Below are 17578 nucleotides of genomic sequence, written 5' to 3'. Positions count from 1 at the left end.
AGTACACTGTGATTGCATAGCAAAGAATCTGGAGTTCAAAGAGAATTGTTTGAAACTGGCATAAAGACCACATTTTTTACCATGAAACTAATACAAGTATCTGCAAATTTTAGGGTACTATCTTAAACTGGCTTAATGATTTTAAATTACTTGGTAAGATTTTAGACATAACTCTATAGAATTTGAGTATACTTTCTTTGAAAAGCAAAGTACATAAAGCATATTCAGTAATATTACCTTAATATCACGAACTTCATATGCTATCCTGTGGTCAGTGACTCTATCCTGGGTGAAATTATATGTCCGAATTCTCTCTGACTGGGCTCTTGTTCCCACCTGTGTCATAACAAAAAGGCAATTCATATTTTAACTTTATAATTACCTTTATTATAATGGAAACATACTTGTAAATGACTTTTCTATTATAACAGGTTCAATTTTTTCTAAAAGTCATATATACAAAGTGACAAACAAGGAACAAGAATGGGCAAAACTTACTGTTTAAGACTACAGGTTTGTAAAGCTTAGTTATGGAATAAGAATGAATGTCTCTTTGGCACTTTAAACTTCAAATATTTAAAACCAAATTATCTTTGGGGCGCCTGGGTGGCTCGGTCGGTTGGGTGTCTGACTTCGGCTCAGGTCATGATCTCACAGCTTGTGAGTTCAAGCCCCGCATCGGGCTTTGTGCTGACAGCTCGGAGCCTGGAGCCTGCTTCGGATTCTGGGTCTCCCTCTCTCTCTGCCCCTCCCCCGCTCACACGCACGCGCTCTCTTTCTCTCTCTCTCTCAAAAAATAAACATTAAAAAAACAAATAAAAAATAAAACCAAATTATCTTTGCATCCCAATCAGTTCTTCCTCCTGTTCTATAAATAACACCACCACATGCCCTTGGCTCCAAGTGGTAAACTCTGACATCCCGCAACTTAGCTCACATTTCATGGGAGCTTGACACAGACACCAGGGGAGAATCCATCTTCAATTCATCATATTCTCTACCTGCCCATTCCCAATGGTTTCAGGGGTCACCTGTTACATCCTGCCCTTTCCATTTCTATCATTCAAGGGCTTCTTATTTTCACCTTCATTCCTGTAAAAATCTCCTGATTCCTCTTCCATTTCTCTGCTTACATTGTGTTGCCCTGCTTAGCCTGCTTAAAACAGTTTTCTGATAAATTTACTTCTTCGGTTTCTTCTTGTCTACTAAGCAGACACAACTCAATTCATCATTCAAGGTACCTCATAATGTGGCCAACCTTCCTGACATCATTTCTTAAAACTATGTGACCCACTATAATGCCACTTATTAAACCATATCAAAATTATGTGCATTTCTGTCAACTCAGCTAAAACATCATCTCAAGGGATGCCCTTCCCAAACACTCTATCATCCCCACCTTTCCAGCTAGCAACGACTGAAATAGGTTAACTTTCTCCTTTGAAACTCCTTACACTTGGAATCTTCTCCACAGCACACTACAGTTTGCCTTATGCTATGGTTATTTGTATTTTTGTTTAATGTTTGTCTATTTTTGAGACAGAGTGCAAATGGGGGAGGGGCAGAGAGAGGGAGACACAGAATCTGAAGCACGCTCCAGGCTCTGAGCTGTCAGGACAGAGCCTGCCAGACTCGAACCCACGAACCGTGAGATCATGACCTGAGCCAAAGTCGGACGCTTAACCGACTGGGCCACCGCAGGTCAGGTACCCCATGGTTATTTGCATTCTTCTTAATCTCACCTACACTACCTCCCCAACACAATACCCCCTCTCACACACTTCCACTTTTTAAGACTAAAAAAAGACATTTCTATAACTTTTTTTTCAAAAAATGTTTTTTAATGTTTATTTTTGAGAGAGAGGCAGAGCGTGAGCAGGGAAGGGACAGAGAGAGAGGGAGGCACAGAATCTCAAGCAGGCTCCCGGCTGAGGTGTCAGCACAGAGCCTGATGTGGGGCTCTAACCCACAAACCGTGAGATCATGACCTGAGCCAAAGTTGGACCAAATGAACCATCCAAGTGCCCTTATAACTTATTTTCTTAACCCCTTAGGCAAATGATATGGAACTAAATTAAATATGGCTGACCATCAGGAGCATTTTTAAAAATTAAAGATGCTAAAGCCCAACCTCAGATATACTGAATCATGGATTATGTACATTTAGAATATTCCCTAGGCCATCCATTCTGCAACCAGCCAGGTATGGAAACTACTATCACCATATTAATGCCCAGGATCCCACCCAAATCAATTATGTCAGACTCTGGGTGGGGGGCGGGGGGCTGAGGGATCTACAAAGCTCTTTAGGTGATAAATGGAGCCAGAGTTGAGAACCTGATATAATGCCTTCCATATAAAAGCTACTGTATATATTAGCTGAACCAAAACTTCTCTAAGCATTAGAAATACCTACTAAAAAATTCACACAGATGGACAAGTTAATTGGGAGGCCTTTTCTGCTGCCTGAAGCCAGAAATTTCTGAAGACACACACACACACACACACACACACACACACACACACACACACTATTTGTATCAGACCAATATTAAATACTCATTTTAAAAATTACTGTGTGAACATTTGGTACTGAAATGCAAAATAGCAAGTAAATCCCAATGTCTTTTATTAATCCAAATGTCACAAAATTCATCGTGTTTACATTATCACTTACTTGCCAAGAAGCAATGGTTTGTTAATGAGCATTCCTATCTGCAAATGTATATACTGATCCTGAACCACAGTCTAGGATTACCACAAAGAGAGGATTATTCTCCCATTTATCCCATCACTTTTACTAGTTGGAAGTTACAATGTGCATAAGGAAAGCTAGAAGGACAAAAGTGTGAAGAGACCAGGTAAAAAAAATAATTAATATTTAAAGTTTATATAATTCATTATCCTTGGGGCGCCTGGGTGGCGCAGTCGGTTAAGCGTCCGACTTCAGCCAGGTCACGATCTCGCGGTCCGTGAGTTCGAGCCCCGCGTCGGGCTCTGGGCTGATGGCTCAGAGCCTGGAGCCTGTTTCCGATTCTGTGTCTCCCTCTCTCTCTGCCCCTCCCCCGTTCATGCTCTGTCTCTCTCTGTCCCAAAAATAAAATAAAACGTGGAAAAAAAAAAAAAAAAAATTTAATTCATTATCCTTCCCAATTTAGGGCAGCATACCTATCCACAAACAATACAAAGCACACTTTCTCTTCCAACCTCTCTCAAAGACAAACTTAACCTTTTTTAGGATTTAAAATCCCACAATAATTTGTTTACTTATATCAATGACACTTATTCATTTTGTTTAACCTTTATCTACATATTTGAATAAATATCATACATTTATATAGTACAAAATTCAGAAAGTACAAAAGGTATATATAGTGGCCAATAAATCTCTCTTCTACCCCCACCCCACATCCCATCAGTAGCAATCACCATTATAGGTTTTTTGCAGTGACATTTACTTTTGATCCCACAGAGTTTTTAAAAAAGCATAGGTGTTTAAATTAAAAAATCTGCAACTATCCTAATTTCCAGAGAACTTTTTTATCTTTTAACCTAATCTCCTCTCAAGATAGTCACGATACAAACACTGGAGGGAAACAACTGGGAAATAATTCGGAGTTTACGCATATCTCATCTATTCATTTTTTTAAAAAATGTTTTATTTATTTTTCAGAGAGAGAGACAGAAAGCTAGGGAGGGACACAGAGAGAGGGAGACACAGAATTTGAAGCAGGTTCCAGGCTCTGAGCTGTCAGCACAGAGCCCAATGTGGGACTTGAACCCACGAACTGTGAGATCATGACCTGGGCCAAAGTCAGACGCTTAACTGACTGAGCCACCTAGGTGCCCCTCTCATCTATTCATTTGTAAACTGACACATCCAAATTTAGCCCTAACCTGCTAGTCCATATGCAATAAAATTATTGTTTATTTACAAATAAGCAAGTTTCTCTATGCTATCAGATATTCCCATTTGATCAAGAACAAACGCTGTATTTTCTACATAAAATGATGACTTTTTGTGCAGAGGTATCATTATACCAAATAAATCTTACCTGCAGTTTTCTAGTACTTTGTTGCTGACATTTGTCTTTCTCAATAATCTGCTGGTAGAGTCTAGCTCTCAACACACGCAAAGCTATCTCTTTATTTTTTATCTGTGATCGTTCTTGTTGGCATTCTACTACAAGCCCTGAAAAACAAGAATCAGAGGTAAACTGTAGCATCCAGAAGCCAAATTAAGATAGACCTGAGATGTCAATTATATCTTAATAAAACTGGAAAAAAAATATTTTTATTTTAGAGAGAGAGAGAAAGAGAGGGAGGGAGGGAGACCATAAACAGGGGAGTAGAGGTGGAGGGGAGAGAATCTTAAGCAGGCTCCACGCTCAGCATGGAGCCTGATGTGGGACTTGATCCCATGACCCTGGGATCATGACCTGAGCTGAAATCGAGGTGGATGCTCAACTGACTGAGCCACCCAGGTGCCCTGAGCTCAGGAATATTTCAGACTTAGCATACTTTAGAAACCAGCAGTAGATGGCCATTTAGATTCAGATATCTGAATGAGATACTTCAGATGAGAAGAGTGGAAGCAGTAGCATCTGCATCCCACAGCTCTGCCTCTCCCTCCCAGCTGATTCACACAACAGCCCGACAGAGCGAACTGCTGCTACCCCCATGCAGTGCTGCTCCGTTCTGTTTTAGTCAAAGAGCACTCAGCTTTTCCCCTTTAAGCCACAAATACACACAGAGCTGATGTTTTAAAAATGACTTTATACAACCCAAATGTCTGTCAATAGATGAGTGGATAAAGAAGATGTGGGGCATGCTTGTGTATATTCATTTATAAGTGTGTGTGTGTGTGTGTGTGTGTGTGTGTGTGTGTGTGTGTGTGTGTGATGGACTATTACTCAGCCATAAAAAAGAATTAAGAAAAAGAACGAAATCTTGCCATTTGCAACAACATGGATCTAGAGGGTACAAACGGTAAGTGAACTGTCAGTCAGAGAAAGACAAATACCATATGATATCGTTCATACGTGGAATTTAACAAACCAAACAAACAAAGGAAAAAAGAGACACACAAAAAAATAGACTCTTAAATATATAGAACAAAATGGTGGTTAGCAGGGGGAAGTAGGTGAGGGGATGAGTGAAAGAGGTGAAGGGGATTAAGAATACACATATTGTGATGAGCGTTGATTAATGTATAAAATTGTTAAACTACTACATTATATACTTCAAATGAATATAACACTGTAAATTAATTATACTGGAATTAAAAACATAAGTTGAAAAGAAAAAAAGTGACTTGATACAGTTGCCTCTTGAACAAGGTTTGAACCTGCACAAGTCCACGTATATACATAGATTTATTTTTTTACAGTATGGTACTGTAAACATATTTTCTCTTCTTTATGATTTTCTTAGTAACATTTTCTTTTCGCTAGCTTACTTTAGTGTAAGGATGCAGCATTTAATACATACAACACAGAGTATATGTTTATGTTTTCAGTAAGGTTTCTGGTCAAAAATAGGCTATTAAGTTTTGGGGGAGTCAAATTTATAGGTGTATTTTTGGCAACAAGGGGTTGCATTCCTAATTTCCATGTTGTTCCATGTTGTTCAAAGGTCAATTGTTTATAGAAACTAATGAAAAGAAACTATTTATAAAACTCTTTTTTTTTTAATTTTTTTTTTTAACGTTTATTTATTTTTGAGACAGAGAGAGACAGAGCATGAACAGGGGAGGGGCAGAGAGAGAGGGAGACACAGAATCTGAAACAGGCTCCAGGCTCTGAGCGGTCAGCACAGAGCCCGACGTGGGGCTCGAACTCACGGACCATGAGATCATGACCTGAGCCGAAGTCGGACGCTTAACTGACCGAGCCACCCAGGCGCCCCTATAAAACTCTTTATAAGGAAGAGTTCATAGTGAATGTTTCTCAGTTGTCCTGGTTCTAAAATCAGCTAATCCCACATCTGATCATACATGTTTTGGTTAGCCACCTTCTGGATTTGGGTGGGTTTTGCCTGTTGTGTAGCCCAGTTACTAGCCTGAATCTCGACCTGAAATAATGACCCTTGATACTTCAGGCTGTTCTGTTCTTAACTTTGCAGCTACCATTCTGAAGGTCTATGTCTGATCCTGCTCTCAAGTACATTAGAGGTGAGCCACAAAACCCAAAATCCATATTAGCTTAGGCCAGCTAAACTGATACAGTCGTAACTATTTTGCTGGAGACTTAAAAATTTTCTGTAAAATTCTACCCTCCAAAAAACCCCCAAATTTAACTCTCTAAATTGTGTTTTTGCCCTGTCTAAATAAGCCACAATCTACAGCTGCTAAATACTTTTACTAGGATACCTAGGTTTCACCTCTATTAGTTTATTCTTGACTGCTGTACAGTCACATGCAGCCCTGTGTTTGGGCTGGGGCACTTTCCTGCAGCTGTCCTGAATCCGGTATCCCTTTTCACCATCTAAAAGGATATGAAAATATTTATTTCAAGATGGCTAGATGCTCATAAGCTTTCCTTCAAATTCTTCTTCTTCTCAGCTGACCAGCAGTAAGTTCTACCTAAACATCGATACTATTCCCATCCAGTGGCTCAGGTCAGAACTTTGAGCTTAAAACTCTTACTTACCAGCTCAGTGATTCCCAAGGAAATCACTTGATCTTATATTTTAATACACTTTCTAAAGACCAGTATTTAATCACAAGTACTCCCCTAGGAAGAGAGGACCTGGGTCCGGGGGAAGTATGCTGAATAATAGAAGAGTTGTTGAATAAGGTACTAGGATGATTAAAAAACTGTAAAAGTGCTTTGGAAAAAAATAACTTTTAGGGGCACCTGGGTGGCTCAGTTGGTTGAGTGCCTGACTCTTGATTTCTGCTCAGGTCATGATCCCAGGGTTGTGGGATCGAGCCCCATGTCAGGCTCCATGCCCAGCATGGAGTCTGCTTAAGATTCTCTCTCTTTCTCTCTCTCTGCCCCCTCACCCACTTGTGCTGTCTCTTTCTCTCTTTCTAAAATAAAAACAAATAAATAAGTAAAAAACTTTTCTCAGTATTGTTTTAATACTCTAAAAAAGGTTCCAAAATTCCAAGTAGCAATGGTACCAAGTAGGTATTAAGTGTGTGTTTGCTAAATAACTACATTTGTTATTTTAAGATTTTCAATTATAAATGAGAACAAATATACCATATTTCATTCTAAAACAGCCCATTAAAAAATTAACATCTCTGAAATTAAAGTGCATCTTACATTCATTGACATATCATTGCTTAATTGGTAGTGTTTTCTATGTTCATAGTAACAAAATCATGATGTCTTAATCAATGGGTTCTTAGATTAGATGAAATTATATATAATCAAAGATTAAATAAAAACCCTGTAATCTTAAAAATGCAAAATGATGAAGGGGCGCCTGGTTGGCTCAGTTGGATAAGCATCCGACTTCGGCTCAGGTCACGATCTTGCAGTTTGTGGGTTCAGGCCCCGCGTTGGGCTCTGTGCTGACAGCTCGGAGCCTGGAGCCTACTTTGGATTCTGTGCTCCCTCTCTCTCAGCCCCTCCCCTACTTGTGTTCTCTCTCTCTCTCTCTCCTCTCTCTCTCTCTGCCTCAAGAATGAATATACATAAAAAATTTTTTTAAAATGCAAATTGATGTAAAAACTTAAATCTGATTAGGAAGAATTAGGTATTATCCATAATCTACAATGATGAAGGAATATAGTGTAAGAATTACTGAGGCCCACTTTCAGTCACTAACTGATAAAAAACCAAAAAGCTTGCTTTAAAACACAAAATATTAATTTGTCTTCATCTTGATTTGTTAAATTTTACACACAGACACAAAAGTAACTTTTCCCTGAACAAACATTTTGTCATACCCCTACGGTACTACTCTCTTCCAATGGTAAAAAAATGGAGTTATATAGAAGCAGTAGGTCAGAAAAAAATGTGATTCTTCAGAGTCCATGTGCAAGGAGAAAATGGAAGAATGACCTATAGCTCTCATTTTCAAGTCCAGCAGGGACACGGTTCCCATTCTAAGGGTCATGGAGTAGAAAAGATAGAAGAAAGGCTGAGTTTTCTTTGCAGTAGATGCTGAAATGATGGTCGACCTCAAAGTACACAGTAGATTCAAGAAATCACCTGCTCTTAACAACATGGACTCATAAAAGTTAGGAGGCTTTGTAATGCATTGCTTAAAGGGAAGTTTGAGGGTAAGCCTTGAGGTCTCTTTTCAATTTAAAAAAAAAAAATTTATTTTGAGAGAGAGAGAGAGAGAGAGAGAGAGGAAATGAGGGAGGGCCAGAGAGAGAGGAAGACAGAATCTTAAGCAGGCTCCACACTGTCAGTGTAGAGCCCATCGTGGGCTTTAACTCACGAACCATGAGATCATGGCCTGAGCTGAAGTCAAGAGTAGGACGCTTAACTGACCAAGCCACTCAGGAATCCCATGCCTCTCTAAAATCAAGGAACCAGATCTAAGTAGCTAAAAAATAATTGGCTCAAGGTAAGTTTGGCAACAAACCATTGGTCACTTTTTGTAAATTGAGTAATTTATAGCTGTACAAGGTGTATGTTTTAAAAATATTTTGATTCATTTTTGTCAGAATTTTTATCACTTCTACCTTTCTCTCATTTAAAATTTTAATTCAGTGTACACTCATTATTACTATTCTGGATAGTATAATATAGAACAATATTCCACAATACAGGGTTGAGGTGACACACACTAAGTATCCAACAGTTTGTGGATTTCATAGGTAAATTATGGTAGGCTACAAAATTTATCATCTCATTTTTGATGAAAGGGATTTATTTCTCTATGCATAGAAAAGAATTCAAAAGGATATAAAGATATATACCAAAGTGGTTATTTGGAATGGTGACAGATGTTTTCTGTTCTTTTGCTCCTGTATATATTCTAGGTTTTTACAGTTTTTTATGGAATACAAATCAAAGAAAACTTGAGATTATAAAATTATCCTGTTGTTGGATATTTAGGCTATATTAACTTAAAAAATTTTTTTAACGTTTATTTATTTTTGAGAGAGAGACAGACAGACAGACAGATTGCGAGTGGAGGAGGAACAGAGAGAGGGAGACACAGAATCTGAAGCAGGGTCCAGGCTCCGAGCTGTCAGCACAGAGCCTGACATGGGGCTTGAACCCATGAACCATGAGATCATGACCTAAGCCAAAGTCGGGATGCTTAAGTGACTGAGCCACCCAGGTGCCCCTAGGCTATATTAACTTTTGCTATTACGAGCAGTGCAAGCAATAATAATTGACTGAAAATTTAAAGGTGACATCTGATCTCAAGATGGCCTCCTCTTTCTTTTAAAAATCATACTAAAACAACAAGAAACAGAAATGCAAAATAAAAACATAGGATGCATGTAGCCCCAAACACGATATATACAGACAGAAAGCACATGAAGAATGGTAAATGACTTAGCTATGGCGGGGGAAGTGAAACATAACTCCATGTAGAGGGAGAGCTGACCAGTAACAAGCCTATTTGCCCTGCTGAGTGCCAGAAAGCCTCAGGAATTGAGGCACCAGGTACTTCGGAAGTTGGTCACTAAAAACAAAAAGTCTTGAAGCGTATCTTTAAGTCCCCTCCCTCAATCTGTAGGAGGCAGAAGAAGGTATAGTCTTTAGGGAATTAAGTAAGGGAAGTTTCAGACTTGAGACTTGGGACAAAGGAGAGTAAGTATGAGACATGGGACTGAAAATAAGAGGATTAAGTAAGGTTGCTTAGTGAATGGTGAGACCTTAACCTTACTTTTAAATATATCATGGACGATCCTATATGGGAGAAAACAAACTACTCAAGTAAAAAGATCTATAAACACTGACATCTGGCAGTCCCTAATAAAAAAGCTAATTAATCATCTAACTGCTCTTCAGTGAAACTTCCTAGTGGGTAAGTGGCATCCAAGCACCCCAGAGCTTTTAGAACCTCCCTCTAGTATGTATATATAGACAGCAAAGAATTCCTAGACATTTCCAACAAGAAAGTAAGAGTAAAACAAAAAATAAGCTTAGAGGAAACACAGACATTGCAGGAAGCAAAAGAACTTCAGGGAAACTAAAATTAATATCTGAACAACAACAATAAAAAAATTCCATCAATGACAACAACAGGATGTTATCAAAATGGGACAATTCTGAGAATAAAAAAACTTGTGAAAATTTAAAAAAAAAACACACATTTTTAAAACTCAGTAAAAGCGCTGGAGAAAAAAAACCCTAAAACACAAAGTGATAGACAATGTGAGAGAAAAAAAGAAGACAAACAATAAATTCAAGAGATCTAACACTGGAGTAACAGAAATTCCAGGCAGAACAAAGAAAACAGTAAATAAATTATTGAGGAAGATATTTTGGAACTGAAGGGCATGAGTCTCCAAATTGAAAACAACAAATACAATGAATGACAAAAGCCTTAAATGTTCTAAGTGGAAATTACTTCCAATCAAGTATTCATGATCAATGAAGTGTGAGCTTGGAATAAAGCTATTTTCAGATGTACAAAGTCTCAAAATATGTCTCTCATGCATCTTTTCTTAGGAAACCACTTGGAGAAGGGCTTCACTAAAATGGGGGAGTAAACTAAGAGAGATGAGATGGGATCCAAGAAACAAGAGGCTCCAACACAGAACAGACAGGAGGGGAATTCCCAGACCGTCAGTGTCCGGAACAGCCCCTGTGCCGTAGCCTTGGAGAGTAAATCATCCAGACTAGAGCAGGATAATACAGGGCTCTATAAACGGTGTTGCCAAAACACATTAGCTTAAATAGAAAATCTGGTAAGTTTCATTTTATAGAGCTTTTGGAAGATCAAGGAAGACTTAAGAGTCAAAGAAAACTAAGCAAATGTAAAACCAATGAGGTAATTATTAACTCTAGGAAATGACATCACAGTACAGGTCTTCCCTGCTATCAGAAAGTAGAACATTCTTATGAAACCTTTCAAAGGCTGAAATGGTGTAAAGTGAAGAACCATTACCATTAAGTTACATGGGAAATTTATTGAGCATTCCCACACCAAAAAAGTAACCTCTGTTAAGGCTGATTCCTTAAACACATCTTGCTAACAGATGGGCAAAATAAACTGAGATAAAGCCCAGATGCTCAGAGACAGAGTTCAAAGCTGTGGTAACTTGATGCTGAGGTGCTGAGTGTAGTTCCTGGGGAAGGAGCTTGGTGGGGCCACTCTCACTGCTCAGCGTATGTGAAGCCTCAACAACAGCTGGCTGCAAAATAAATGCTGAACACTATTTTCTCTTTTCACCTTTTTTTTTGTAAAAGGGAAAATCCTCTTTGGACTTCTCCTGGTTGGTGAAAACAGGCATAATGTAGGTCTTTCATAAAAGTGAAGCAGCTTAATGTGAATTTTTGAAAAGCTGGGGGGATACTTGTGTGCTATGTGGCTCAGCAGTGAACACGATTTACTCTGTGTATGAAAGCAGTGAAAGTTAATTTTGCCAAAATAGAAATATATTAGGTAGAAGAAAAGAGGATATAATAAAAGAGCCCCAATCTTTACCTACTACATTAAGAAGTCAATATGTAATATTGTAACTAATTGATCAGAAGAGGCACCATACGTTAGGGTACCTGGGTGGCTCAGTCAGTTAAGCATCTGATTGGGCTCAGGTCATGATCTCAGTTTTCTGAGTTCCAGCCCTACATTGGGCTCTGCACTGACAGTGTGGAGGCTGCTTTGGATCCTCTCCCTCTCTGTCTCTCCCCTGTGCTCTCACTCTCTCTCAAAAACAAATAACTGTTAAAAAAAAAAAAAAGAGCACAATCTAGTATTTAGAAACACTGAGGTAATTATCAGAAAAAATAGCTAAGAGTTTAAATTGGTTGCCTGTGGGTAATGGGACTTCAGGGTCAAGGAAGGAGGGAGGCAGAGGAAAAAGAGGTCTAAGGAGCTGCTGTTTTTTGTTATAGGATTTTACCATTGACTTTTAAAACCTTATAATATACAATGTAAAAATTAATTTTAAAAAGGAAAATTTTAGGGGCTCCTGGGTGGCTCAGTTAGTTAAGCATCTGACTCTTGATTTCAACTCAGGTCATTATCTCATGACTGGTAAGACTGAGCCCCATGTCAGGCTCTGTGCTGATAGCAAAGTCTACTGGGGATTCTCTCTTTCCCTCTCTCTCCCCCTCCCTCTCCCTCTCTCTCTCTCTCTCTCTCTCTGCCCCTCCACTGTGCTTTGTCTCTCTCAAAATAAATAAACATTTTAAAAACTAAAAAATAAATAAAAACATAAAAAGGAAATTTTAAAAGCTTAAAGTAAGTTTAAAATTTGAAAAATGATAGAAATATCTGAAATCACGTCAAGGACTGCAAAACTACCTCATAGTATACCACAATTACCAACATTCAAAATAACAGCATTAATGCCACACAGCCCAATGGAGCTAGCATTCAGTCTCCAAGGTGACTTGTAGATCCATTACAGTAGCATGTCCAATACTGCTTTCATGTTTATTTTTAGGCTGGGACATCTCTGGTTGTTCACTGCTGTCCAGAATACCTGGTGGCTTCTCTCAATAGGTCCACTCACTATCTGCATCCTTTGAGAGAAGTACCTTTACCAAACAGATGTGGAATAGGGAGGGGAGAGTTAAAATGGCAGAGTAGTAGGGGACCCTAGGGTTGCCTCGTCTCTCAACACAGCCAGATAAATATCAAATCATTCTGAGAACAAACTGCACAGCTAAAGGGAGAAAAATGGCCACCTTGTGGAAGGAAGAAGCTGCAGAGTTGATTTGAGGGAGAAAAAAACTGCAGGTGTTACGGAGGAGAGGGAGCCCTGATCATGGAGACAGGAGCGAGGGAGAAAGAGAGAAAGAGAGAAAAAAAAACCACATAGGAAATTGTACAAGAAAAAGTCTTCCCCAAAACCAATGACTGGGAAAAGGAGAGGGGCTGACTCCTACCAGTGTTTATAAGCAGTGGAGCTCAAAGTCTGAAGTTTTAGAAGTTTGGGTCATTGCTGGGGTCATGCTTGGGGGACTTAGTGTTACTCCTGTGGGGAAAGAGGGAAAAAGCCTGGAAGTGGACAGCGTGGTCTGAGGATCCCCTTGGTCTCATGGGGAGAAACAATTTCCCTTCTTGGAGTGCATTTTGGAGAGGTGGCATGGACTTTCCGGGGACAAAAAAACTGGAAAGTGCCAAGGTATTGCCCTGTTCATTAGCATAGATACAGAGACATCTGCTGAGGGCAGCAAATGTTTGTGCTGGCTTTTTGATGTGCTTTACCATAAACTCCCAACCACTGTGTGGCTGAGTGACTGCTTTTCAGGGACAAACTAGCACCAGTCACAGTGCAGCAAGACCCTCCCCCAGAGGATCAGCACGGGTCCATGCTGCACCAGGTCCCTAAAATTTGAAACTTTGACACCCAGCCACATTCTTGAGATAAAACACAGGAGTACTGTGCCTCCTGGCAGGCAGAAAGCTTGGACACAGACAGGGTGAAGGCAGGGCTGTGAAGGAAGCTGGGGACACAGGAAGGGAGGTTGTTCACTCTTCTGTGAGAGCTTCCTGAAGAGTGGCAGGCTTGAACTCTCTGCTCTGGGGACAAGAGAGTGGGGTGATGCCATTATCCCCTCCCCATCGGCACCGACTAACTTCAGTGAGCAACACAAGACCCCCAGTGAAGGCTGGAACCGCCTACACCAAGTTCTTTCCCCCCCTGCGCCCTGCAGGTGCATCTTTCCTAGGCAAGTCCTCCTGAAAACCAGTACAGCAGGATACTCCCTCAGAAGACCACAAACCCCTCATGTGCACCAAGTATACTGATCACAGAGTGCTGCAAAGCTTCAGCTCTAGGGGAAATAGGATCTAGCCTCTTTTAACAAGCAGACTGAAACATACTTAGTTAAAACTTGCACACAGTGGACAGTGTCCAAACACTCCCCAATGCAGGCAAGGAGAAACTCTGCAAAGGATTGACCTGAGGGAAAGAGCAGCTAAAGCACAACAACAGAATGTATACTCTGAAATACTTCCTGAAGCACCAGTACCAAGACAGTATAGGACCTCTTCTCAATATAGCAATTACTCTCATGAGCAGGAATATAATAGGCTTTCCTGACATACACACACATAAACAGTGACCAAGACAAAATGACAAGACATAGGAATTCACCCCAACAGAAAGAACAGGAAGAAGTCTCAGCCAGGGATTTAATCAAAACAGATACAAGTAAGATGCGTGAACCAGAATTTAAAACAACAATAATAATGATACTAGCTGGGCTTAAGAAAAGCATAGAGGATGTTAGAGAATCCTTTACTGCAGAGATAAAAGAACTAAAAACTAGTCAGGCTGAAATAAAAAAATGCTATAATGGAGATGTAAAATTGAGTGGTCAATGACACTGAGGATGGATGAAGCAGAGGAATGAATCAATGATACAGAAGATAAAATAATGGAAAATAATGAAGCTGAAAAGAGGAGAGAAGAAAAAGTATTGGATCATGAATGAAGACTTAGGGAACTCAGCAACTCCTCAAAGTGTAATAATATTAGTATCATAGAAGTCCCAGAAGAAGAGAGGGAAAACGTGCAGAAGGTTTATTTCAACAAATTATAGCCGAAAACTTCCCTAATCTGAGGAAGGAAACAGACATCAGAATGCAAGAGGCACATAGAACTCCCATCAAAATCAACAAAAGCCAGTCAACATCAAGACATATCCTAGTGAAATTTGCAAAATAGAGAGATAGGGGAAAGATCCAAAAAGCAGCAAGGGGAAAAAAAGTCCTTAACCTACAAGTGAAGACAAATCAGGTTTGCAGCAGATCTGTCCACAGAAACTTGGCAGGCCATAAGGGAGTGGCATGATATATTCAATGGGCTGAACAGAAAAAATATGAAGCCAAGAATACTTTATCCAGCAAGTCTGTCATTCAGAATAGGAGAGATAAGGAGTTTCCTAGACAAGCAAAAACTAAAGGAGTTTGTGATCACTAAACCAGCCCTGCAAGAAATATTAAAGAGGACTCTGAGTGGGAAGGAAAGAACAACAGCTACAGAGACTAGAAAGGAATGGAGAAAATCTCCAGAAACAATGACTTTACAGGTAATACAATGGTACTAAATTCATATCTACCAATAATCACTCTGAATGTAAAAAGACTAAATGCTCCAATTAAAAGATATAGAGTATCAGAATGGATAAAAACAAAACGAAACAAAACAAAAAAACCAAGACTCATCTATAGGCTGCCTTTAAGAGACTCATTTTACACTTAAAGGCAACTGCAGATTGGAAGCGAGGGGATGGAGAACCATCTATCATGCTAACGAACATCAAAAGAAAGCCAGAGTAGCCATACTTATATCAGACAAACTAAATTTTAAACCAAAGACCATGACAAGAGATGAAGAAGGATACTATATCATAATTAAGGGGTCTACCCATCAAGAAGATCTAACAATTATAAATATTTATGCCCCAACTTGGAAGCACCCAAATATATAAGTCAATTAATAAAAAAACATAAAGAAACTCATTGATAATAATACAATTAATAGTAGGGAACTTTAACACCCCACCTATAGCAATGAACAGATCATCTAAGCAGAAAATCAACAAGGAAACAATAGGTTTGAGTGACACACTGGAGCAGATGGACCTAACAGATATATTCAGAACATTTTATCCTAAGGCAGCAGAATACACATTCTTTTCGAGTGCACATGAAACATTCTCCAGAATAGATCACATACTGGGTCACAAATCAGCCCTCAGGTACAAAAAGACTGAGATCATTCCATGCATATTTTCCGATCACAACACTATGAAACTTGAAGTCAACCACAAGAAAAATTTGGAGAGATCATAAAAACATGGAGGTTAAAGAACATCCTACTAAAGCATAAATGGGTTAACCAGGAGATTAAAGAAGAAGTAAAAAAAAATACACGGAAGCAAATGAAAATGAAAACACGACAGTCCGAAACCTTTGGGATGCAGCAAAGGCGGTCCTAAGCTGGAAGTATACTGCAATAAAGGCCTATGTCAAGAAGCAAGAAAAATCTCAAAGACCCAACCTAACCTCACACCTAAAGGAGCTAGAAAAGGAACAGCAAATGAAGCCTAAAGCCAGCAGAAGAAGGGAAATAATAAAGTGTAGAGGAGAAAAAAACAATATGGACACACACAAAAAAAGTAGAACAGATCAACAAAACTAAGAGCTGGTTCTTTGAAAGAATGAATAAAATTGATAAGCCCTAGGGGCGCCTGGGTGGCGCAGTCGGTTAAGCGTCCGACTTCAGCCAGGTCACGATCTCGCGGTCTGTGAGTTCGAGCCCCACGTCGGGCTCTGGGCTGATGGCTCAGAGCCTGGAGCCTGTTTCCGGTTCTGTGTCTCCCTCTCTCTCTGCCCCTCCCCCATTCATGCTCTGTCTCTCTCTGTCCCAAAAATAAATAAACGTTGAAAAAAAAAAAAAATTAAAAAAAAAAATTGATAAGCCCTAGCCAGACTTATCAAAAAAGAAAAGAGAAAGGACCAAAATAAATAAAATCATGAATGAAAGAGGAGTGATCACAACCAGCACCACAGAAATACAAACAATTGTAAAAGAATATTATGAAAAATTATATGCCAACAAATTGAGCAATCTAGAAGAAATGGATAAATTCCTAGAAACATACAAAGTATCAAAATTGAAACAGAAAGAAATAGAAAATTTGAACAGACCCATAACCAGCAAAGAAATCGAATCAGCAATCAAAAATCTCTCAACAAACAGAAGTCTAGGGTTAGATGGCTTCCCAGGGGAATTCTATCAGACATGTAAAAAAAGTTAATGCCTATTCTTCTCGACTGTTCCAAAAAATAGAAATGTAAGGAAAACTTACAAACTCATTCTATGAGGCCAGCATAACCTTGATTCCAAAACCGGACAAAGACCCCACTAAAAAGGAGAATTATAGGCCGATATCCCTGATGAACATGGATGCAAAAATTCTCAAGAAACTAGCAAATTGAATCCAACAGTACATTAAAAGAATTATTAACCATGATCATATGGGATTTATTCCTGGACTACAGGGGTGAGTCATAATTTGCAATTCAATCAACATGATACACTACATTAATAAAAGAAACGATAAGAACCATATGATCCACTCAATAGATGCAGAAAAAGCATTTGACAAAGTACAGAAGCCATTCTTTTTTTTTTTTTTTTTTGAGACAGCAAGCATGAAAGTGGGGAGGGGCAGAGGGAGAAGGAGAGGGAGAATCTCAAGCAGGCTCCATGGTCCAGAGTCTGACATGGGGCTTGATCCCATGACCATGAAATCACAACCTGAGCTGAAATCAAGAGCTGGATACTTAACTGACTGACACCCAGGCGCCCCATAAAGCATCCATTCTTGACAAAAACTCCTAACAAAGTAGGGATAGATAGAACATACCTCAACATCATAAAGGCCATATATGAAAGACCCACAGCTAATATCATCCTCAACGGGGAAAAACTGAAAGCTTTTCCTCTAAGATCAGGAACAAGACA

At 39.3% G+C, this 17578-nt stretch overlaps 1 protein-coding gene across 6 annotated transcripts in view; it reads right to left on the bottom strand.

The window, feature by feature from the left end:
* Positions 1-17578, bottom strand: part of MTRF1 (mitochondrial translation release factor 1) — a 51523-nt gene that overhangs the window by 4774 nt on the left and 29171 nt on the right. For all 6 annotated transcript variants that reach the window (XM_047080376.1, XM_047080381.1, XM_047080375.1 and 3 more), the window contains 2 exons: positions 4056-4192; positions 238-336 (listed from right to left, as the gene is read on the bottom strand). In XM_047080376.1, the coding sequence (XP_046936332.1) occupies positions 238-336; positions 4056-4192 (236 nt within the window). The remainder of the gene's footprint in view (positions 1-237; positions 337-4055; positions 4193-17578) is intronic.

The sequence above is a fragment of the Lynx rufus genome, unplaced genomic scaffold (genome assembly GCF_022079265.1).
Source record: "Lynx rufus isolate CCGP_SWC_20201006 ecotype Redwood Valley unplaced genomic scaffold, mLynRuf1.p SCAF_1, whole genome shotgun sequence".
Classification (NCBI taxonomy): domain Eukaryota; kingdom Metazoa; phylum Chordata; class Mammalia; order Carnivora; family Felidae; genus Lynx; species Lynx rufus.
The sequence above is the reverse complement of the archived record's forward strand: the minus strand, read 5'-3'. Positions and strand labels throughout refer to the sequence as shown.